The sequence below is a fragment of the Sesamum indicum genome, linkage group LG12, assembly GCF_026168435.1.
Source record: "Sesamum indicum cultivar Baizhima isolate 11 linkage group LG12, ASM2616843v1, whole genome shotgun sequence".
NCBI classification, from domain to species: Eukaryota; Viridiplantae; Streptophyta; class Magnoliopsida; order Lamiales; family Pedaliaceae; genus Sesamum; species Sesamum indicum.
The window spans coordinates 11,499,484-11,523,207 of NC_142668.1; the positions used below are offsets into that span (position 1 = coordinate 11,499,484).

At 32.8% G+C, this 23,724-nt stretch overlaps 4 protein-coding genes and 1 long non-coding RNA gene across 10 annotated transcripts; 2 read left to right on the forward strand and 3 right to left on the reverse strand.

Moving 5' to 3' along the window:
* Positions 1 to 3,245: 3,245 nt before the first annotated feature.
* LOC105165454 (Pentatricopeptide repeat (PPR) superfamily protein) lies at positions 3,246 to 5,122 on the reverse strand. The gene has a single exon (XM_011084470.3). The coding sequence runs from the start codon at positions 4,777 to 4,779 to the stop codon at positions 3,334 to 3,336; it is 1,446 nt and encodes a 481-aa protein (XP_011082772.1). The 5' UTR covers positions 4,780 to 5,122; the 3' UTR covers positions 3,246 to 3,333.
* Positions 5,123 to 6,966: 1,844 nt separating this feature from the next.
* LOC105165826 (pathogen-related protein) lies at positions 6,967 to 8,511 on the reverse strand. Its single transcript, XM_011084988.3, has 4 exons — positions 8,311 to 8,511; positions 8,053 to 8,185; positions 7,636 to 7,934; positions 6,967 to 7,385 (listed from the first exon to the last, which is right to left on the reverse strand). Exons 1-4 carry the CDS (start codon positions 8,464 to 8,466, stop codon positions 7,227 to 7,229), a joined length of 747 nt encoding a protein of 248 aa, XP_011083290.1. The 5' UTR covers positions 8,467 to 8,511; the 3' UTR covers positions 6,967 to 7,226.
* Positions 8,512 to 10,881: 2,370 nt separating this feature from the next.
* On the reverse strand, positions 10,882 to 12,250 carry LOC105165453 (pathogen-related protein-like). The gene is made up of 4 exons (XM_088876078.1): positions 11,992 to 12,250; positions 11,789 to 11,921; positions 11,421 to 11,719; positions 10,882 to 11,211 (listed from the first exon to the last, which is right to left on the reverse strand). The coding sequence occupies exons 1-4, from the start codon at positions 12,139 to 12,141 to the stop codon at positions 11,050 to 11,052; spliced, it is 744 nt and encodes a 247-aa protein (XP_088732204.1). The 5' UTR covers positions 12,142 to 12,250; the 3' UTR covers positions 10,882 to 11,049.
* A 2,320-nt stretch (positions 12,251 to 14,570) lies between these two features.
* On the forward strand, positions 14,571 to 16,429 carry LOC148784853 (uncharacterized). Its single transcript, XR_016063315.1, has 3 exons — positions 14,571 to 14,695; positions 15,213 to 15,276; positions 16,168 to 16,429. It is a non-coding gene; the product is annotated as an uncharacterized LOC148784853 (long non-coding RNA).
* A 3,633-nt stretch (positions 16,430 to 20,062) lies between these two features.
* On the forward strand, positions 20,063 to 23,061 carry LOC105165451 (uncharacterized). 6 transcript variants are annotated; one of them, XR_016063318.1, is made up of 6 exons: positions 20,063 to 20,223; positions 20,303 to 20,502; positions 21,342 to 21,490; positions 22,089 to 22,201; positions 22,390 to 22,544; positions 22,634 to 23,061. XR_016063318.1 is itself a non-coding variant. In XM_011084467.3 (2 exons), exons 1-2 carry the CDS (start codon positions 20,151 to 20,153, stop codon positions 20,428 to 20,430), a joined length of 201 nt encoding a protein of 66 aa, XP_011082769.1. In that variant the 5' UTR covers positions 20,063 to 20,150; the 3' UTR covers positions 20,431 to 20,697. The 6 variants fall into 6 exon arrangements, 1 of the variants encoding a protein (XP_011082769.1); XR_016063317.1 differs by lacking the exon at positions 21,342 to 21,490; XR_016063319.1 differs by lacking the exons at positions 21,342 to 21,490; positions 22,089 to 22,201.
* The last annotated feature ends 663 nt before the right edge of the window (positions 23,062 to 23,724 follow it).

A 23,724-nucleotide genomic window follows, 5' to 3' on the forward strand; every position in this document is an offset into this window, starting at 1 on the left:
TTTTTACCTGGGCTTGGGTTTTACTCAAAATCGTTCTTTAAATCGTAACTCGAGTTTATATACTTCATAATAAGTATTTAATAAATGTTTTAAATGTATGTAGGGGATATTTTTTAACTTTTTTTTTTTTCAAAGGCGGAAAGGCATTTTTGGTTTTGATGGTAGTCAGTAAATAACAGGAGAAACAAATATATAATAAAGTTTTCCCCACAATTTATTCTAAAATTGTTTTCAAATATCACTAAAATAAAACACATAAAATAAGATTCTTACTATAATTTATCTTTTTCATATCTATAGAGTGTACGAATCCATTAATACATTTCCTCCATTTTACTTGTATACATGGATCATATAATATGAGAATATAAAGCAAATCAACCTAGCAACAAACATGGAACTACACAACACTGTCCAAACTCTAACTTCTGTAAACAATGTAAAAGTATAGCTACTGTCCAGGATAAACTCAGTGGCCAACTCCAGGACTAGGAACAGATTCTAGATTGCGACCCTCTACACGAAAAACACGATGAGCAAAGAGCTTTTCTGAGATGGCTTCTGCATCACCTCCATTACTAGGGGAAGAAGGTGGAACAATGGCTCTAGGAAGGGAACTTAACACTAAACTTGCCTCTAGAGACGAAGCCCGATTCTTGTCCGCACTTGTCAGTTCTCTAGCTTCCAAGATTGGACCTAAAATGACAAATACAAGAGTAAGGGCAACTGAAAGACTGCTCAAACGAGCCATTTGCGAGCTTGAAAGATGCGGAGAATGTTGGATGGAAAGCAGGTGTGCGAGAAGCTGGAATGTGCATGTGGAGTGGGAATAATGGTGGGAGAGTGACAATGCTTATATAAAGGTGTACAAGTTGGTGGGCTGGGTCAAGAGGTTTGAAATTTGAGAATGAAGGAATCTGGTTGTGTTGTACAAGTGTAACTTGGGTGTGCATGGAGGAAGTTGGTTAGGTATGGAAGAACTAAGACGCCGGCCAAGGTTTCTTGGAATGTTCCATGTGTGTGCAAATAGGTGTTTTGGGAGTGTGTTCAATTCACTTGGATGAAGAATGAAAAGTGAGTCCGAGGAACCCACCCATGGGGGCACATATCATCTACAGTCACTTAACTTTTGGTGTGCACGCAAACTTGAGGGCTCCAAACCTATAAATGCCGTTCTTGGTGCAAGATTACCCTCCATGTGTCCACCCAGACCTCTGCCTAAAGTCAATTGAGTCTTCTACTAACTATCTCTGCGGTGGTCTAATAGTATAAAAACTCATCATCTATGTTGTATATTATGAGCTGATAACGATAAGCAATTCTTGGTCCAATAAAGACTGAAATGTTAATTCTTAGTGCATTTGTGGTGTCCAAAAGAATACAAAGTATTTCGTAAAGATTAAATTCTTTCAGTTGAATAGCTACACTAAGGTTGAAGACAACCTAAGATTTCTCTTATTGAAAAGAAAAAATAAAATAAAATCTTCTACTAAAGTCAACCTTGTATTTTGTCTTCATGGGATCTTAAAGAATGCATTCATGGGACGGCCACATCATTAAAAATGTATGTTTTTTTCAATGCTTTCACTATCTGCAATATACGCAACCTAAATAGCGTGTTCAAAGAAAGAACACTTACAAACTTGATAATTGAATTATGAGGACAAAGTTCTCAACACCAACATGAAAAAAGAACAAATTGGTTAATGAATTAGTAGGAACTGGACTTGGCAAGACATGACAAATGAAGGAGACAAAAAGGTAGGCAGAAGTAGAAGTCAATAATTGCAAGGAAGAGTAAACAACAAACCAATAAAAACACCACCAATCAAAGAAGAAAGCTCCAAAGATTGGATATTTGGTTGAAATTCAATTAGTCAAATACCGAAAACCCCGCAGAGTAACGGAACAATCGCTCCAAGCATCAAAAGGGGAAAAGGGCAGTAAGGAGACCTGTCATCATTAAAGGATACATGCAGGAGAAGGATTTGTGCTAATTACAAGTCCAGTAATAAGACGTGCAGGAGTTAGGTATGCATAAATTGATAAATTAAGCATGGTGTGCAGCACTGAGATTTTTTCCCCTAATAAAGCTTTTACATCTGATATTGACTTAATCTATAGCAACAAGCAAAAGAAGTTGGATCTTTAGGAAGATTACCGTTTGTCTATATTCAAAAGGCAATTCACCAAAGAATTTCCATATACACGTGGCTGACGTCTTTTTGCTCAAATAACCACAAAATCTGGTCGTACAAAAATTCCACAATCCACGGTACGTCGTGCTGGTAAATCCAGGAGTTGGGTGGTCTGTTTAATAGCTATCCCAGAACATACCAACTCCGTTGCACCTTCAAACCTGGATTAAGCCAATTTCCAACTGCTATGTACAGAACCATAACATAATTTATGCATGATGCATGAGGACTATTGAAGGCTAATCAGCAATGAAGCTATCACTGTTTCTCCTGTTATATATGGGAGCCAAAAGACATGAAGAGAACTACTCAAATTTGTAACTGAAAATATCCTTATAACCGTATAAATCCATTTCCTTCATGAGCATATTGTCAACAGTCAGAACTAAGGTATAGAAGCCACAGGCAAATGGGTAGCATATATGTTTGAAGATTTTGTGGTATAAAGATGCAGCAGATTATTTTCATCAATTAGAAGCATCAAATAGTTGATGATTTCTTCCATGCCTTGCGATAACTATCTATGCTCAGATACAATAATTACATAACTCTGCATGTGCAAGTTTACTGCTTCAGGTCTAAATTTTTATAGAGGTTTAGAAGGATAAGGCTAATTTAGGTAGTCTACAACCAGAGAGAAAACTCGTTTCAACATAGATCTACAAAATTTAGATGTTTATACAAGGAGAACAATGTCAGTCAAAGATTAGATGTATATGGAAGGCAGGGGAAACAACATATTTGAAACGCCTCCCTCATATCGAATTACATTGTCGGTGGGATCCCAATCGGGCCTACCCACTAGACACAGTCCAAGACTCCTGTGTCCTGTCCAAGTTCAACCATGTGAATAGTTGCTTAAAATGGCTCACTAAGACGAAAATGCCAAACTCTCTTGTTTTGTCTCAGTTTAATTAAATTTCCAAGTTAGGAAATCATAAAATATGGTCATGACTCTTACAAACACAATTTCTAGGGAAAACAAATAATAAACCATTTCAATGCAAATTACTTACTCACAAGCAAAAGTAATGAGGAGAAGAGATGTGTATACCAAGCAATATATTGAAACTCAACAGTCACTCAAGTGCACAAGAAAAAATCAGCACATAGAAGCACGCTATACAAAGTATCTCTAGCGGACTGATAGAGCATGACTTTTTATTAGCCTATTAAACAGCTCACTGGCATTTGAATGTTTGTCCTTGCAGACCAAAGAAGTTATGAGTCTCCATATATATCTATCAATTGAATTTTTCTTTGCCAAATTAAACAAACATGTCCACAATTCTTTATCCTTCCCTTGGACCAATACATCTAGATATTTGCATGCACCAGAAGAATGAGGAACATATCCCATAAAAATCATCTCATCCAAAATGCAAGCTGCTTCCTTGAACTGTTGTACATCACAAAGCCCATCAAACAGTGTCTTGTAAGTTACCACATCTGGGGCACATTGCTGTCTTGGCATATCTTCCAACAGTTTATTTGCTTCTCTCACTTTCTTCTCCCTACACAGCCCAGCAATAATCACATTATAAGTAATCACATCTGGCTTGCACCCCTCTTTCTCCATCTCACTCAAAGAAGCAAAAGCTAAATCAAATTCCTTCTCCTGACAAAACCCATATATCATTGCATTGTATGTTACAGTATCAGGGTTACACCCATTCCTTCTCATTTCCTCTAGCAATTCATAAACCTCTCCCTTTCGACCAGCCTTAAAAAACGCACTGATCAAGGTAGAATAAACTGCAGGCTCCAGTTCCACTTTGTTTCTTAACATCTCGTCCTTTAACTTAATGGCTTTATTTAAGTCACCAACCTTACACAGCCTTTTTACCAATGCCACATAGATATGCGCGTTAGGTCTGATCTTAAAATCCCTTTCCATCCTTCTCTTCAAACTGAAAGCCACATCCAACTTAGAAATTGCACAAAGCCCCTTAATCAAAGTCCCAAATGTCACCACATTAGGTTCAACCCCTCGCCTCCGCATTTCATCAAACACTTTCCACGCTCTCTCCAAATCAGACCTCATGCACCATGCATTTATCAGTATGTTATACGTACAAGCATCAGGGCTCGCATACTTGCCAATCCCTGAAAACACTTCCTTTATCTTATCAAACTCCCGACACATCAGAAGGCTATTCAAGAGAGTATTAACCGATTTTATCGTCCTCTGGCATCGACAAGACGGGATTTCGTCGAACACCTGGAGGGCTTTATGCGGCAAGCGCGCTCGGCCATAGTAGGTAATAATGTTACAGAAAATGATTTCTTCGGGGACAATGCGTGTGTCATTCTTCAATTTCTCCACAACCATCTCCATTTCGGGAAACATTTTGGCTTTACCGAGCTTGGAGATAATGAGATCGTAGGAAAGGAGAGAGTAACGAAAAGGCTTGGCATTGGGGTTTGGGTCTTTGGGGTTGGGGTTAAGGAAGAGGTGAAGGGCTTTGGTCGGGTCGTTTTGCAGGCGGAGGAGTGAGGAGAGTCTGAACGGAGAGATGTTCTTCATTTTCATTTGTTTCAAGTAGAAATACTTGTGCTGCTGCGGCACAGATATTAGCATTCGGATGGTTTTCACTGAGACCGAGACTGAGACTGAGCGGAGGCTCACTGTAAATTTGAAGTTAATTGTACATTATCACTATCTTTATTCTCATCATACTTTTTGTTGCTACCATTTTATCGTGCTGATGAGAATATTTATTCTGGAAAACTGTTTTGCGTATTCATGCACATCCATACATACGTATCGTACAAACCTCGTATTCCAAAGTGCTTTAATTTAAAACTAATATTGCTCCCACTCCTACAACATCAAAGTACGTACTAGATTTAAATATAAACAAGGCATCCCTCATACTCATAGGATACACACTTCCAAACCATGCACGGAATTGTTTATTACATCATCATCAACGCAATGCCTGCAGCACCAGTTATAATAAAAATCTGCATTAGTTTTAGGATGAATTTCAATAAACTTTCTTGAAATTTGACATAATTATTAATATTTTATTATTATTTAAAAAATTATAAATTAATATAATTATTGAAATTAAAGTTAATTTGTCTAACAAATTCTCCTACAATTATGGCGGTTACGAGAATATATTGTTAAAAAATCATTAATTTTAGAAGAGTATTTGTAATTTTTCAAAATACGCAGATATACTTATAATTATGACAAATTTTAAGAAAGCCAGTTATAATTTACAGTATTATATATATATATATATATATATATACATAGTGACAGTTCAAAGTGTGACAAGAATTTAATTTTTTGATATTTAATTAAAATGATAATATTAAATATTCTTATCATTATTGTAATTATAATTATATATATATAAAATTATTGCCATGTATGTAAATAATTAAATTTATTGTATACATTAATATTGAAATTTGAATGTATCATTTAGAAAAAGTAAAAATAACGCTCAATCATTTCAGAACTACTTTTTTCCTTTAAAGAAATTTATACACTAATTTTCATTTAATACATTTAAATATCAAATATTAATGCATCAATAATTACCTTACCGCAGGCAATGAGAGTAGTAAACCAATTCGGCTTGCTCGCAAGTTTCAGCTTCTTCAAAAACTTGTCGGCGCCGGAGCGGAAGGAATCCGGCGGTGAGGCTAAATAAGCTGTTCTGGGAACGAAGGGAGACCACAAGCTGCTTTCTTCGTAGTCGAAGTCGAATCCCGAAGCATCAAAGTATTTTCCGAGAAGCCTGTCCGACATCGTTTTGGAGACCAGTTGAACGGAGCTCCGGCCGGGGCTGCCGGAGGAAGACGTTTTCGATGATATCGGTGATGATGAAGACATGGAGGCCGCGCCACGCCATACTCACCAATCCATGTGTGTATATATGTGTTTGTGTGCGTATATTGGATGTGTGAATATTAAAAAAATTAAATTAAATTTTTTATTCCAAATTTTATTATATAATATATTGGTATGCATATTAAAATGAAACAAAATACAAAAAAAATAATGATAACCACTCTAAATTCAATATTATTATTATTATTTTTATTATAATGTACATCCCTAATTGTTAACAAAGCCTCATAAACATTATCAATAGTTACATTTACATTCTTTGGACTTTGGTGAAGTTAGACAAATTATTCATGTTTTTTGTATAATTATAAAAATCTTCCCACTAGTAAAGTTTATGGGAAAAAAAAATAAAAATAAAAATACTTTTTTTGTGTGATAGATTTGCTTCTAAAGAGTATTTTTGTAATTATCAAATCTTAGATGGGGTGTCAGAGTAATATTTTGAGGAAGAACAATAGTACATCATATTGTTTTTTATTTATTATAGTAACTTTTGTTTTATCTTTTTTATTTTTACAGAATTTTAAATTAAAATCTTCATATATGAAAATTTTGTAAATTTAAAATTCATTAAGTCATAACTAATAAAAAAAAATTAATTTGAAAATTTTAAAGATTAAAAAGTACACTATTATAAACAATTAGTTTTAAATTAAGACTTTCTATAAAATATAAAAAAAATCCCTAAAATATTACTCTAACACCTGTTCTGAAGTTTGGGAATTAAATAAATACCCTAGTAGTGTAAACATAATTATCTCTAAATATTATGCTTTTTAGTATAATCACTACAAGAAAAAGACGTAATAAATATAAAAACAAATTGATGTTAGAATTAACATCGAGTTAATTAACAAGTAAAATTCTTATTAATAATCTACATTATATAATATATACTTTAAACAAAATTTATAAATTTTATACTACAATACGAAGCCGGTACAATTTTATTCTAGATTTTGCTACTAATATTACATATGATGAGATAAGGGGCAGCAACATGATAAAAGTGCTAGTCTGGATACAAGTAGTGGAATTGAGCAAATGACACTTTTTGTACTCCGTAAGTCATTAAGCAGGCACGACTTTATTCTAGTAGATGCACAAGTGTTGTCATGCTAAAGGTTGTGATTTGCTCTGGACTGGAAGTATATGATCTAGTTTTGGAAAGGGCATTTTTGAGGAGATGTGGAAGAAGCAGCACCCTGTTGCTCTGTGTTGGGTCCAGAAATGAGAGGTGCTTTAAGTAGTGGAGCAAAGAGCTCAGCAGGATCATAGTATATCTCCACTTCCTCTGCCCTCATCAGTTCATCCACCTGTACACCACAAAAGAACTCAGGATATTGGAGAAATTGATTCATCAAGTTGCACAGTAGACCAAGCTGGTTCGACCAGGACCATAGGACCGGGCCTGGTTTGGTCGAGACGGTTTGTGGGTTGGGCTTGAATTTTGAAAAGACTCCATATAAGTGCATTTCAAAATTCAGGATCCACCATGAAACTATTTTAGTGTATACACACACTACATGCATGCACACGTACATGGACTATGATATAGAAGCTTACTTTGAGAATTACGAGTCCAAAGAGCTGGACCATTTCTCCAGTGGGGGCATGGCCTTTAAAGGGGCCTTCAAAGTAACCCCAGTGCCTGAACTTAAAGGTAATCACCGGCGGGCTTGAGTAAACAGCCACCACTTCACACGCAAATCCACGGGGAAGCGCATTTCGGAAAGCGTCGTCAGCCGAATCGAAGGTCTCTTCGTGTGCTTTATAGTATTTGAACTCATCTGGCATTGAACTCTTCAGCACAGAATTATAGCTTCCTAGACTAATTGTTTCTTCTGCAGATAGTGCCTCTCTTCCTGTTATAAAAACCAAGTTATTATGCATGAGTTATAATACTTTTGTCCCTGACAAACACAACAAAATGTGGTTCAAGTCCGACCAAACCTGTCTAGGTTAAAATTTTCCATTACGTACCATTAACGATGAGCTTGAACTTTTCTGGATGCATGATCCTGAAGTCCTGAGTCCGAGTCTTGTGAGTAAACTCCGTCTGCCATGACTTCATCATATTTTGGACCGTCTCTTCTAGAGATCCTTCAGCCCATTCCTACAAATTAAATATATAACACATGGATGTTCATAAGTGAAAAGACGAAAACATCAAATGATCTAAATCACGGGACCAAAAGTGAATTCAAGCTGAACTAAAACACATCACGCGCAGACACATGCCTTGGTCCGGCCTTCTTCAAAGAGCTTGTTGACGTTGTGGTATGTAGGAGGGGCACCACGTCTCCACACAGTGTTGTGTGCGTCTTCATGGTGCAAGAAAGACCTGTACTTATCTTTTGCTGTCTTAAGAGCACCTTGTAATGTTTGTGTGGCCATATCTATATATGTTTATATTGCTTTGTTTGAGATGTAATATGTGGGATGATGAATTGATTACAAAAAGCTTGGAGGGGCTCATCATATATATAGGCAAAGATATGATGTGATTAATTAATGTGATAATTACATTTGTACTCTCCCATGTATGATTTGTTTAACAAAATTATCCATGTCTTTTGTATAATTACAAAAACCACTTCTGACAATAAAAATATTAAAAGGGATAATTTGTGTAATGAGGTTGACATTTTCAGGAAGTGCGTGTAATGTTTCAAAAATCAGATGTGATCCGTGTAAATAATGTTGATATTTTTAGTAAATATATAAGTTATTATACAAAGCATAAGAGTGATTTGTGTAAACAAATCATAAAATTGACGGTGCTAGTTAATTTTAATTAACATATTGGAACTGATTAAGTTATATGGTCCATGACCAGTATTAGGTGGTGCCTAATTGTATGCATGAATTCTGAGTACTGTCTTAATGGCTAAAGTATTTAGTACTTGTCTTTGTAAGAAAGTTTATTAGCTGATGTACTATCACTTGGTGTGTACTAACTACGCAGTTCTAATTACAATGAGCTGTCTGGATTGGTCCATTAGTATCAATTGTGGTACCTTAATTATTTGAACCCAATGTTTTAAATGAATATTTAAGTAAATAACTACAGTGGGTTGATAGTCTACTTTTTATGATATAAATCTCTTGGCCCATTTAGGGTGTTTTTGGATGAGCTTATAAGTTGTTAAAAAGATTTTAAGAGATGTTATTATAATTACACATTTTGACTTTCTATATATATTATATTTATTCTTTACAAGTACAAAAATATTATAAAAGATTATTTGAATGAAGGATAGAATTAAAAATACAATAATTTTTTATTAAGATCAATATTATTCATTCAAACTCTGGCGAAATAGGGACAGTTGTAATAAAAAATCATCAAAGAGGGTGTAAGTGTAATTTTTTTTTTGGTGGAAAAATGTAGTGTCATATTCTCAGATGATTAAGTAGTAATTGACCCTCATTTTTATACAATAATTATCACTAGGGATAATTATATTGTCCCCCGCTAAGGTCTGGTGTAATTATACGTACTCTCTTTAGTTTGAATATTTACATTTAGTACTTCAAATATTTTTTTTATTTGACGAATAGATCCATGCATTAGTCAAAATTAACGAAGTTTGCTGATATTAGCAAAATTTTGAATAAACATACATATTTACTCTAAAAATTGACTTATTACTTCGCATGATATAATTGAATTCGATGGCCCCTCTATACCAACAACTTGTCTGAATTGGTCCATCAGTATTAAGTGACACTACAAAAAGTTAAATTTTTCTTACATCATCAATGATTATGGTTTAAAAAATATGATAAATCAATATTATTTATCATAATTAAATAAAATTATTGTGAAAATTTAATTTTTTTCATGATTAAACAATATTTTCTATGATTTTTTAGTTATTATCAAAATATTTGTCATAACTAATGTTTTGACCTCACTGCAAAAACTACAACTTATAATTATTGCAAAGTTGTAATTAATCCATATTGTTTTTATTTATTTATCATAGTAATTAATTGTAGAGAAAATAATCATACATTTTTTCTAGTGTGGCATCTTAATTATTTGAACCGACTGTCTTAAATGAATTTCGGAAAGTCAGCTGCCATCACTTTTCTATGATGTAATTATCTTGCCAGTTGGCCCCTTTACTCACATTAATTGAGGTGTACCTATTTCTTCACTAATTGTAATTAATCCCTCCTTAATTACACGTCTTAGTGTTTAATTTCGTGGCATAATTAATTTCTTTAAATGGTTAAGAAAATCATTTATATTACACTGCAAGAAAGATAAAAAAAAAGTCACAAATGATCATTAACAATATGAAAAACCACGTACCTCTATTTATATATAATGATAATTACATCATACTCTCCTAAAATTTGATATAATTACATGTAAATTTTCAATAATCTGAAAAATTACATTTTGCGCTCCTGATATTGTTTTCGTTAACAAAAAGATTATTCTCTTAGTCAAAATTCACCGAATTTATTAATATTAGCAAAAGAACAAAAAGAGTGAAAATCTGTATACACTCTCAGTTGATTTATTACTGACATATTATAGGTCAAATAAATCTTTCATGACCAAACTAATTTTATAAGCGTGAAGATATATTTTCTCACATGCATTAGTGTGTCAAGATGTATATGCATAGTTTGGTTAGAAAAAAATTTATTTGATTTGCAATAAATTAGAAATAAGTTAATACGGGGTAAACATGGATTGTTGCCCAACTTATTTTCGCTAATATCAACAATTTCGGTAAATTTTGACTAACAAATGAATCTATTTGTTAGATAAAAACCAATAATAAGGAGGTATTAAGTAAATATAAGTTTTTAAATCACAAAAAATCTACATTATTACACTAAAATTCAAGAGAGGAAGATATAATTCTCTCATGTGTTGATTGATATGTAAGATAAAAGTGCTAGTTATAGCAAATAACACAGTATTTGTAGTACATAAGTAATTAAGCAGGCACGACTTTATTCGTTCTGGAAAGGGCATTTTTGAGGAGATGTGGAAGCAGCAGTCCCCTGTTGCTGTGTGTTGGGTCCAGAAATGAGAGGTGCTTTAAGTAGTGGGGCAAAGAGCTCAGCAGGATCATAGTATATCTCCACATCCTCTGCCCTCATCAACTCATCCACCTGTCAACTCATTTCATCAATATCATTCAATCTTATCTTGAATTTGGATGCCTTTGAAATTTAAACTCTTGTCCGAAAAGTCATCTCGCCATACAAATGGTGACAGCTTCAACTCAATCTTAAAATGTTTCATGCCACGCCTAATATGTATGGTGAAATCGAATGTGCTTCAATAGCTAAGCATACGTATATTTAAGATAGAAACTTACTTTAAGAATTCCTACTCCGTAGAACTGGACCATTTTTCCAGTGGGGGCATGCCCTTTGAAGGGGCCTTCAAAGTAACCCCAGTGCCGGAACTTAAAGACAATGACCGGCGGGCCTGAGTGAACGGCCAGCACCTCCCACGCAAATCCACGGGGAAGGGCCTCTCGGAAAGCGTCGTGTGACGACTCAAAGCTCTCTTCTTCTACTTTGTAATACTTGAACTCCTCCGGCATTGAACTCTTCAACAGCGCATTGTAGCTCCCCACCCTAAGTGTTTCTTCCGCAGATAGTCCCTCTCTTCCTATTACACGGAATAGGGTAAATTAGAAAAAGGGTTTGAGCTGGATTCGATCAATATTGTAATTAGTACCATTAACGATGAGCTTGAATTTGTCTGGATTGATAGTCCTGAAATCCTGAATCCGAGTCTTGTGAGACAGCTCCATCTCCCATGACTTGATGGCATTTTGAACCACCTCTTCTAGAGATCCTTTAGCCCACTCCTGCAAATATTTATCACATGTTACAGAAAACAAAAAGTATATATTAAACAAATCTGAATTATGAACGTGCTTTGGTGCGGCCTTGTTCGAAGAGCTGGTTGACGGTGTCGTAGATAGGAGGGCCTCCATGTCGCCACTCTGTGTTCTGTGCTTCATCATGCAAGAAAGACCTATACTTATCCGCTGCAACCTCAACACCACCTTCTTTTTCTGTGCCCATCTCTATTGCTTCTGTTTGCTACTTTCTATTCACCTAATCTGTGGGATAATTTGGATTTCCAAACCTTGGCTTCATATATATATGGGTATGAGTAAGGTTTCAATTGACCTTTTTTGGTAAAAATGGGAAGGGGAAACTGCAAATTTCCTAGTAATTTAGAGGCTGGCAATTTTGGTTATGTACCAACTAATTTTTGTAATTTAGTCCGATAATTTTTAGAATTTGGCAATTGTGATCTCATCTGGCTGAGAAACCCCAATTTTAAAGGTCATGTGCCCAACACAAGTGTTTTTCCAAGCAAAAAGAACTACAATTGTCAAATTTTTTAAGTTACAGGATTTAATTACAAAATCAATTCATATAGGATTAAAATTGCCACCCCTTAAATTATAGGATGAAAATTATAATTTTTTCAAATTGGAAAGTAGGGATCGCACACTACGTCACATCTTAGAAATCTACGAACTTGAGGAATGATTGTTATAAGAAATATAACATTTTGTCATGACTAATATATCACGGTAAAAAATGAAAATACCATGTCGAATAGTAATTAATTATGGTTGTGCAAATATGTATCAGCGTCGTTTCTACATGTGAAATTAAAATATTTTTTATAGTTAAAAATAATTATAAATGATACGATCATAGCTAATAATCATAACAAAATACTTCAAACATCCTATTTAAAGGGGTATAAATGTAATTATCTGATGCAACAGAATTTAGATAAGACTTATCTGACTTACTATTGGTTTATACTTGATAGCATCGAGAAAGTGAATAATAAATCTTTATAAGCGACTCTAAATATCTAACATAAAATCAAAGTAAGGTCATTCTAACATAAAGAACATTGTAATTTTGGTATCAGAATTTAGCCTCTCTTGCAATATTAGTATCACAATTTATAAAATAATTCGAAAATATACTATAGTAATAATAGAATATTTGTAATTTAATATTTCAATTAGAAATTTAATGGTAAAAAGTCACGTGCACTACATGTGGACGTCAAATTAATGCCACTTACACGAATGCGTCTGATTAAACGGCCATGTATGCGGTTAAATTTTGAATCGAAGTATCAAAATTATAAATTTTTTATTACTATTATACTTTTTCAAGCTAGTTTTTAAATTATAGTGCCAAAATTGCTGTTTTCTCTTCAAACATGTGTATGATCTGTTCTATAATTATTGTAACGGATTATCAAACTTGAAGTGAAAACTCCACGTATGCATTTTATCTTCACTCGCGGAATTTACAAATTACAGCACCATTTTTTATTTGGGTTTAATATAATTTATCTTTATATGATATTGTAAATTAGTAAATTATCATTTTATGAAAAAATAATAGCAATCTACTCTTATATTTTTTAAAAAATACACAGAGGGTAAATTACTGTATTTTTAAAAATATAGAAGTTAAATTATTATTGTTTATTTTATAGGAGGTAATCTGTTCATTTATAATATCATAAAAGGGATTGCTTATATGTTTTTTTTCTAATTTCATATTTTTTAAATTTTATGTAGTTTTAGTGTTTTTTTTTTAATTTTTTGTCTGCTTTCTGAAAGCTACAACCTAAATTTTGATATGAAATCAAGAATTATTGGGTTGGAGTCCTATATATGTATTTATTTCTTTATAGGTTTTTTGGGCTAAAAAAATATTATGAAAATAAAAGATTTATGCGGTAGTTGTATATTAAGAAGTCGATACGAGAGTTAGATTTTTTATCTTTAAAATAATTATAAATTAAGTACAATTTTCATTCAATATATTTTATATTTAGGTGTTTTAGTTCTTTTTTTTAGAGTAGTAAATAGGTCGACATGTAATTTTTTTATTTTCGTGATTTTGATCCTTCAGTCGCTGGAGTTTACAAATATTGCAGAATAAGCATGTGGCCCGCAAGTACGTTTTTTGATTTGGGGCTTTTGTTCCCATTGATCAATTTAATGGACTAGAATCACAAAAATTAAAAATAATAAGACTTATTTGCTACCTTAGAAAGGAAATGACTAAAATATCAAAATGCAAAAAATATAGGATCAGAAATTTGCTTCCATACTGATACAGACAGAAATTGATCAATAGGAACAAAAGCCCAAACTAGGAAAAAGCATGTGCATGACACATGTGACGTCCGTAGAATTTTGTATGTAATTGGGAGACTAATTGGTAATTATTAGAAATTTAGATGTAATTAGTAAATAAAATTATAGATTGAATTTGGGATATAATAAAACTTGAACGGATTAAATTGGAGTTCGTAATAATATTTGAAAGCAAATTATATTAATTAGAAAATTAGAAAGGACGTAATGGATATTTTGAGAAAAGTTTAATTAAATATATAAAATAATAATATTATATATATAAATAATATATAGTAGAATTGAGGGGAGAGAGAGAGAGTGTAGAATGAATGAGGCGGTGGGCCTCTCTTCCATATTAATATGCACACACACACACATAATACAAACTCACACACACACATTCATACACACACAGCGACGCACACACACATTTCGGAAAAATAGAGGTACGAAAATTGTAATTTAATTTCTATTAATTTATATAATTATATTATTTAATTAGTCCGTTTATTAAATGTTGATTATATTGAGCGGTGAACTATTTAATCGGAGTGTTTTATGATTTTGGCTATTTATATTAGTGTCAATTTAAATATCACAATTGCTATAAAAATGATATAGTTGGGTAATTAAAATATTAGATTTGTTAGATTTAATTATCCTTATAGTTAATTTATACAATTCCATCGGAATGATTAACCAAATATGTAATTCTATGTATTGTTGCTTAATTAAATTGTATAGCAACGGTAAATTGACAGGAAATTCATAGAAATACTTCGGAAGTTATATTTTAGAAATATTATGTTATTAAAGAGGAAAATGAGGTTTCAATGGTAATATAATTTACGAATGTTATTAAAAATGATAGTTATAAATATATAAGGGGTTTGATTAAGTGAATTCTTATGAATTATTTGGTAACTTAAATATATTGATTATACATATTATAATTTATTATAGGACGTGACGACAAGGTAGAGGGTTGAGCAGTTCCACGTAAAATAGAAGCATTTTGGGATATAAGGTAAGTATAGCTAATTGGATTTATATATATATATATATATATATCTATATGTGTAGTATTGTATATATTATATATATTGGTTTCTTGGATGCGAACGTGGATTTGGCTTTATATTATTATGCGTGGCTTTCGTATATTGATTGTTTATATAATTAGTTGTGGATTATTTGCTAGATTATCATAATATTGGTGAAATTGTTACTATGTGATATGTAATGGTAATGTAGAGATATGCGGGATATGGTTATGTGATAATCATATAATTGATTGTTGATGAAATCAAATTGGGAGTTGTTGTTGAGGAAGTGATTATTATAAAGAAAAGAATGATGATCGTGAGTTGAAATAAAAAATGATGCTTACCTAGTTGGAACCACAGTCAATGGTTTATGAAAATGTGATTGATATTGAGATATGAAAAATATGTGAATTAAGCTAGGTACCATGGCGCGTAGGGTACAGGGGTATTCCGGGGCAGCAGGGAATATCCTGTGCTTGTTAGCTACACACTGGGGTGGTGTGGGGGTACCATGTTTGTTGTGATGTCCTGTGCTATATTGCTACACAGCTGAAGTAAAAGAGTGTGGGGATATCACACAACGGGTATCCTGTGCTGTATATGATATGATGATGGCCGGCGAAACCATTGACTGATGTATACCAATTAGAGTAAGTGGGGCCCTTAACTAATAAACGATAATGTTGAATATTGTGTCATAGATTGATTTATAATTGTGAATAGGTATTACTGCTTATATTTGTTGTTGCTATTGACAATGACTGTTAGTCGATGTGACTGCATGTACGTGAAATTGTTGCCTGTATGTATATATAAACTGATCAGCTATACTTATTGAGTAGACAGCTCATTCCTTGCCACGTACTTTTCAGGAGATAGGTCACACTGACTAGCCACATTGACTTTGAGCGTTGCCGTCGTCTTTATTAGGTGGGTCAGCCGTGACTTCTGAAGCCAGAGTTTTTGATTGTTGGGTTGTTAAATATTCTGGTCTTTTATCGGGATTTGTGTTTAAAGTTGTGGTATGATTTCCTTGAGGTTATGTACACGAGAACATGTAGTGAGGGTAAATGTTACTTTTGGTGATATCTAATACCTTTTGTGATATATATATTGCTGATAAATTAGAATTTATTTTACTGATTGAAATAGAATTACTTATAGAATGAATGTTGATTAAAGAAAGGATGAAATAGAAATGATTAGATGTAGCGAGTAGGGGGTGCTACAACACATGCTTCTTTTCCTGTAATATTTACAAATTTCGACAACTGAAGGATCGACATCACAAAAAATTAAAAAATTACAGGATCTATTTGCTACCTTAAAAAAATAAATGATTAAAACGCCAAAATACAAATGATACAGGAAAAAAAATTGCATTTAAGCTGCCTTGCTCTAGTGATAAATGCGACGGCAATTGCTTAAGATACAACGACTTTACAATTTCAAAGTAGCAGCACTACAAACTTTAAAAACAACAAACCAGAAAATAATTGATACTATACTTACAAAAGGTTTTTACTACTTAAGAATGTTATTGAATGATTTTATGAAAATAAAATGAATAGTGGAGTCTATTTATAGAAGTTGGAAATTTGTTATTGAATCAACAAGTCCAATTAAGAAAGATGCTTGCAAAAAGTTATGACTTTTTATCCAAATTGATGCATCATTTCATCCAAAAAACATACTATCTCACTGACAAATATTTAATTGATTAATTAAACATAGTTGGACGATAATTGAACGCCATCAACCACTATGTACGTATCATGAATTTTTTTGTATGTATCGCATGTCATAATCAATTAATTATTATGATTTAAGTTGACGAAAATAAATTTATTCACTAACTTCATTATTAAATTAATCATCCCCATTTTTCAAGAAAGAAAATTTTGAAAACGTGCGGGTCAATTTATTTTGAAGATTTGAAGGTAAACCAAGAAACGTATGGTGCCACGTCTAATTTACAAGAAGTCATAGTAGTTAGTGTAACGCGGTATATGTCATGGATAGAACTTTTTAGTATTATCTTTGAATGAATTCATGACGTTTTATTTGAGTGCGAAATGAGGGATTTGATGTCTCAATTTCCAAAGATGAGGTGCAGAGTACTTAACGCCCACTGCTGCAATTTTAAATTACATTTCAATTATTTTGTTGAAATTCTAATCATAATTCAACTAAAAATACCATAAACAAAATTATATTTATTAGGTGATCGATCGATTTTCACTAAACTACGTCTTAATCAAAGTTTTCGTATGATTTTTATCCAATTTGGTGGAAATAAAGTGCACTTTATTATATATATATATATATATATATATATTTGGTAGAGTAAATAGGAAACGAGGATGGGGTGCATATGTTTGTGTGTCCATTAAGATTTTTATAGTTGAATTATTATCATTAAAACTTAATTATGTTAGAATTAAAATTCAAATTAATATCATGAATATAATTAATTAATCATGTGGAAATTTAAAGTTCGAACCAATGTTGTGAATATAATTTTAATTAATTAATTTAATTTTATGTATAATATGGGATACACGTTAATGTTATAAATACAATTATATTCGATTTTAACGATGAGACCATAGCAATGAGCATTGAGGTAACCATATCCAATACAAATAGGACCGCATTTCGAAGTTAGAGTGAAAAATATGGGACTCAATCGTTTGTCCCTGTCTTGGCTCAATCAAATATATCAAGTATACTAATTTCCTTTTTCCTTTTGCTTCATACATAATATTTTAATCTAATGAAACCAATTCTCACTACCTCAACTAAAACAATAATAATCATACAATATTTATTATGTCAAATTTAAGTAAGATATTATCCAATATTATTACAACAATCACATCTTAAGGTAGGTAAGATAGTGATTGATTTCTATCTTTTCAAAAGTGCTCAACTCCATTATACATTCCATTAAAAAATAAAGTAGTTTGGTGGTTCCATTAAATGATGCTCATAAAAATATGTTAATTTAAAAAGGTTTAAGTGGTTCAAAAATATATATAAAAAAAAATATTAAATTCGTAATAGTTCAAACTTCAAAAGAATGCAAGGTCCGATTTGCTCTCAAAGAGCTTCTGGGAAATCAAATAGAAGCACTGTCAACAAATAAATTGACCAAAGAAATTTAATTGGCCCAAATTCGAAGAGGCCCAAATCCAAAAGGGCTTCATAGGCCCTCAAAAAATTTTTGGGATTTGGAATTCACATATTAAAGTCAAAACTCATATCACATATCATCCACTAGTAATGTAGGCCACATCCATATAGAATTTCTTACGACACATCCCACAACATCATATAAGAATCAATTGCCTCCATAGGGACACGTGCCTCCCCTCCAAAGGGAATAAAGCTTATAGCCCGATTGGGAGAAAGTGTCTCCTGAACCAACTAGTCAAAAATTTCAAAAGGTATTCTTATATTTGAAAATACCTTTATTCACAGTAAGCTCCAACCACCCTCAAGGATCCTGGATCCCCCAATCACTGGAAGATGACCTTCCATCAAATTCGTAGGGGATTCAACCTTATGTAACTACTTTAAGATAATGTCTCATCAATTCTACGGGGAATTCAATTTTTTCCTTTCGACTTATGGTTATCTATAAAATTTGAGCTCTGCCTACAGGAGAAGGCAACTTAAGCTTGATACTACAAGTTTCATCTTCATGCTACAAATTTAGCTGAAAGAACAATTTTATTTTTCTATTTAGAATTTTAGTTCAATATTAATATCTGATTTGTACACAATAAAAATGAGGAATAAAACTCCCTTCATGTCTAGCATTCCTTTTCACTACTTTCTAGTCCAAATGGATTAAAGCACCATTTCTTCCTGGCATCACATGCCAATTAAAAGAGAGTTTCTTTCTATCTGTATGCAATTAATGTAAATTATAGTATCACCGAGATATAGATTAATTATACTAATATAACATAGCTGATATCATTCTCTTTTTTTATTGTACATATGATTCTTGAAATTTAAAGGGCGTTCAACCACACATTTTACCAATATATATATATATATATGTATTATATATTTGTTAAAAAGAAAGATAAATTATAGCTACCTTTTTTGAAAATTTTCATAATTATAAATACATTTTTGTTGTTTGAAAAATTATAAATATTTTTCTGATTTTAACGTCCATGTAATAACGAGCTAATTCTATTGGGTTTTCATCTAATTTATGACCATTTTACATTTTGGTATCTAAAGTTTTTTGTATTAATACTATCTCAACTTTACGAAATTTTACACTTTGTATTTTCAACTATTTTAATCAAATAATATATATATATATATATATATATATAAATCACATGTGATATTTATTTATTTATTTTTAATAACCCACGCACGTACACACCCACACACGCTATCAATGAATTTTGAATCTAGCATCTCCACAATGAAATGTTGAGCCCCAAACCATTGGAGTGTCTTATAAGGGACACATGTAATATTTAAGGGTTATATGATGTGATATTTTTTTACATATGTACAGCATATGATTTTTTTCCGACATAAAAATTAATAGAAAGACGGTCATATACGGCAATGTGCAAATTTTGAAAAGTAAAATGGTAAGTTGACATGAAAAAAATCGAATAGCAAAATGTAAAAATTGGTACAATTCAAATCACAAAGTGTAATTTAGCCAAAAATATAAAATAAAAAATAACACCTTAAACTTCACCAGTTCTGGATCTCGGGCCCAAGAACTGCTCAAAGCACCCGAACAAAATCCACAGCCCAATCAGTAAAAGCCCGTTTCGGCATTCAGCCCTCACAGGCAGACAGAGAATTAGAGATGATACCCGTACCTGCGGGCGAAGAGGTTGCTCCCAAGCTCGTTCGACTTCTGTACTTCGTCGGCGCCGGAGGTACCGATACAATGTTTACATATCTCTTGAATTTTTTATGCCTTTTGCGGGCGTCTAACAGTACGGGTTTTGTGTGTAGTTCTGTGCACTGCCGGGATTAACAAGTGGAAGGATTTAGAAAGAAAGGCAATGATTCAGAAGCAGCAACAGCTAAATGGGCCTTCTGTGGAGAACCCGTCAGATGTGGTACAAAGGGCTGTTGAATAGACTCAATCTTCTCTTCCGGTGGGGAGGGGGTGGGAGTTTTTTCTTACCAAGCACTTATGTCGGATAATCAAGGTCTTGTATTTAATTTGTTTTGTGCTTTACATAATCGGGATCACGGATGTTTAAATAGTGAGTTGATTAATGCTTTAGTATTTGTTTTTATGAACTGTTTGTTATGCTTTTGTTATTGTTATTTTTTTGGCTTGTGTAAGGATACTAAGTCTAATGTTTCTGACTATATGAATATATGATGATTGTTGTTATGAATTTTGGATATTGTTAAAGCTTCTTGGTTACAGCTGGTTTTAAGCTTTTTGTGTGCATTAGTTTGATTGATTCGATACTGGTTCTTCTTATGGTGATACAGTCTCAATATCAACAATTAGGCTTCTTGTAATCTTTTCTTTAAGCCATCACAATGTGATACCTTTTCCCTTCACTCTGTTTTTTGGTGTGAGAATTGTTAGTCATGACTCTTATCCTTTAATTAATTAGACAGAAAGAAGAGTTAGGAGGACGATATAAAGCCTAAACTCCAGTACAGGAAAACTGGGAAAACCTTAATCCAGAACTTCCAGAAATTAATCACTCAATGCTTCAACTGTACATTATGACCTTGATTCTATAGGAAGTTCAAATTCAGTACCCCTCGCCTACCATGAGGAGTATATTGATCATCAGAACCGCCATATCTATATCAGTATGCTTGTTATGTAGGTCCATATCTGCATCAAAGTCATGAGGATTAACACAGAAATTCAATCTTTATTATAAATGAATTCCATCTTATCCAAATAGCAATTCACTTCCTTATTTAGATTAGGCATTCTTAAAGGTCCCTTATTAGATTTTGTATTTGTGGAAACTTGCTTCTGGTTTAATATAACAGTGAAATCTGATGCTAGCTACAGATTAAACATCCAACCGGGACAAATGTTATGAACATATTTAGCAGCTATGATGCCAGCATCTGGATTTCACTTGGGAAGCATCATTGATTTCTTTCCTTGGGGGACCTAGTCCATCTACAGTATCAGACTATTCTGTCCTTCCGCAAGGAGTTGAGTCTTAAAAATGTGCAATTATTGATTTTGTGCAATGGGCCCAGTTCTTTGTTGTTATCCTATTATTTACCACAATTTGGTTATGTTTTAGCTTTTTTGTGCTGCATCCAAGTTATCTATTCTCTGTAACTCACATTTACTCATACCTCTGTAGCATCTAACTGTAGGAGAGCTTTAGTGATACTTGAGTGTTTAGTACTTCTAAGCCACAACAGTAACTAGGAGAGTTTGAGGTGTTTTTACTGAACATAATTTAATCAAGACAAAAAAAGCATATCATGTAATACAACTTTCATGCTGATTTCCGAAGAAGGAATGCAAAATGAACAATGGGGTTTCTGGTTGTTCTTTACACAGATGATATCCCCCACCCCCCAATTTTACTTCTTCTCAGATGAGTGATGAATATTCATTGTGTATATGTCGTGGTCGAGCTTTTAGGAGAGTGGATTATCTCTTTCACACTCACCAAATGCCTAGTTACATACACTCCATGTTCTGAAATGCACCCCTTGATATGGCAATGAGGTGTGAAGTAGGCTCTGACAACTAAATGCAATGAATTCAAGTAAATTTTGTATCTTTACCTTTCAGGGTAGAGAAGGGAAAGCAAATACCCAGTGCAGCTGTAAGGGCAGTGGTCAGCAATGACATAAACCTCTATCTAATGCCAAGAAAACAATTTCTTTTACTGAATTCTCATCCCAGCTAAGTATATGTCATTGACATAAGCTACTTCTGACTAGTGCTTAGCTTTGATTCTTCACGACATCTGTGCATATGTAAATGACGGATTATCTGCTTTTGTTAGTTAATTCAGCTAATCTTTGACTATAAACTCATTGTTGTCGATTGCTGTGGGTAAATAGATGAATGAGTGATTATATATGTGCAGTTTCATCTCTGGATTTACGTCAACCCTTGGTTAAACTCGAACTTTTGGTTGCTTTCCTCATTTCTATTATCCTCCATGTGACTTCTGCGAGACATGGGCTTGAAACTAGTGCTTGGCTCCGTCCTGCACATTTTGAGGATCATCCATTTCACAAAGTAGAAACTGCACTTGGTTAATTTTTTATTTAACTGCTGAGATATTATACACTTTAACCATGATTGGCTGCTTTCATTTCCTTTAACAGCGTGGGTTTGGAGCCTTCCGCTTGTTTTCAGTATTTTCCCCATGTAGAAGACAAAGACCTTCCCCTTTTCACAAGATTCCAGCTCCTGTACATGATTCTTCACCCATTTCATTCCGGGACAAAATTCTTGTTTGGCTGCTTTGGATGACTCAGACTCTCAACACATCAACTCCACTGCTCGCCTTGAAGCTAATGGTAAATCAACAAACAAGAGCTGCACACCGCTTTTAGTTCCACCACACCATGCTATTAAATCAACAAATAGTATGCAAGTTTGACGTAGATGCTGAATATCTCTCTTTCTTTCACAAGGACAAAAGTTGCACTTTTTAAGTTTTTGCTATTAAAATGCGCTGCATTGCCTGAAGTTTGGTGTAATTGTACGTAAATTTATGTGGTTTAGAAATTACATCTCTACTACTCTGACATTTGTATTTGTCTAACAAACAAAAACAAATTGAACCCTCAACCAGTTAAAATTCATCATTTTCTAATATTAATAAAAAAAAATTGAATGTAAATCTATATTTACCTTGATTTACTTATTATTGACCTATTACATGTCAAATAATTTTTTTATGACCGAATTATCTTTATAAATCTTTACTCGGTAATGCATGTGAGTAGGTATATCTTCATTTTTATTATTTTGATTAGAAAATACTTATTTAACTTGCAATAAGTGAAAAGCAGGTTAGTCAGGGGTAAATATATATTTTCATTCAATTTTTTGTTAATCAACAAATTCGGTGAATTTTGACTAACGTGGATCTATTTAGTACACAAAACAAACATGAAGGATCATAGGAGTTCTATGTGTAATTACACCAAATATCAGGGTGAGCAATATAATTATTCTAAAATAATATAATTAAACTTTTTTTTCCTTAGAATTGATTATATTTCTTATCTATATATCTATACCATCTATCTATACTTATATACATATATATATATATAAAAGAAAGATCTTTTTACTCACAAACAACTGTTTGTAATATCGTGATACAAATTTTGTGTCAATTACAGAAACACCATGAGGATAATTTTGTTATTGAAAAAGTAAATTAAAATTTAATTGGTCAATAGGG

Bases quoted from the DNA above. Each gene is read 5' to 3' on its own strand.
- LOC105165826 (XM_011084988.3), bottom strand. From the start codon at position 8,466: ATGGCCACACAAACATTACAAGGTGCTCTTAAGACAGCAAAAGATAAG. The intron at 7,935-8,052 runs GTACGTAATGGA...TTTTTATAACAG, and splicing joins GTTCAAGCTCATCGTTAATG to GAAGAGAGGCACTATCTGCA. The intron at 7,386-7,635 runs GTAAGCTTCTAT...TGTGGTGTACAG, and splicing joins TTGGACTCGTAATTCTCAAA to GTGGATGAACTGATGAGGGC.
- LOC105165454 (XM_011084470.3), bottom strand. From the start codon at position 4,779: ATGCTAATATCTGTGCCGCAGCAGCACAAGTATTTCTACTTGAAACAA.
- LOC105165453 (XM_088876078.1), bottom strand. From the start codon at position 12,141: ATGGGCACAGAAAAAGAAGGTGGTGTTGAGGTTGCAGCGGATAAGTAT. The intron at 11,922-11,991 runs GCACGTTCATAA...AAATATTTGCAG, and splicing joins TCGAACAAGGCCGCACCAAA to GAGTGGGCTAAAGGATCTCT. The intron at 11,212-11,420 runs GTAAGTTTCTAT...ATGAGTTGACAG, and splicing joins ACGGAGTAGGAATTCTTAAA to GTGGATGAGTTGATGAGGGC.
- LOC105165451 (XM_011084467.3), top strand. From the start codon at position 20,151: ATGATACCCGTACCTGCGGGCGAAGAGGTTGCTCCCAAGCTCGTTCGA. The intron at 20,224-20,302 runs GTACCGATACAA...TTTTGTGTGTAG, and splicing joins GTACTTCGTCGGCGCCGGAG to TTCTGTGCACTGCCGGGATT.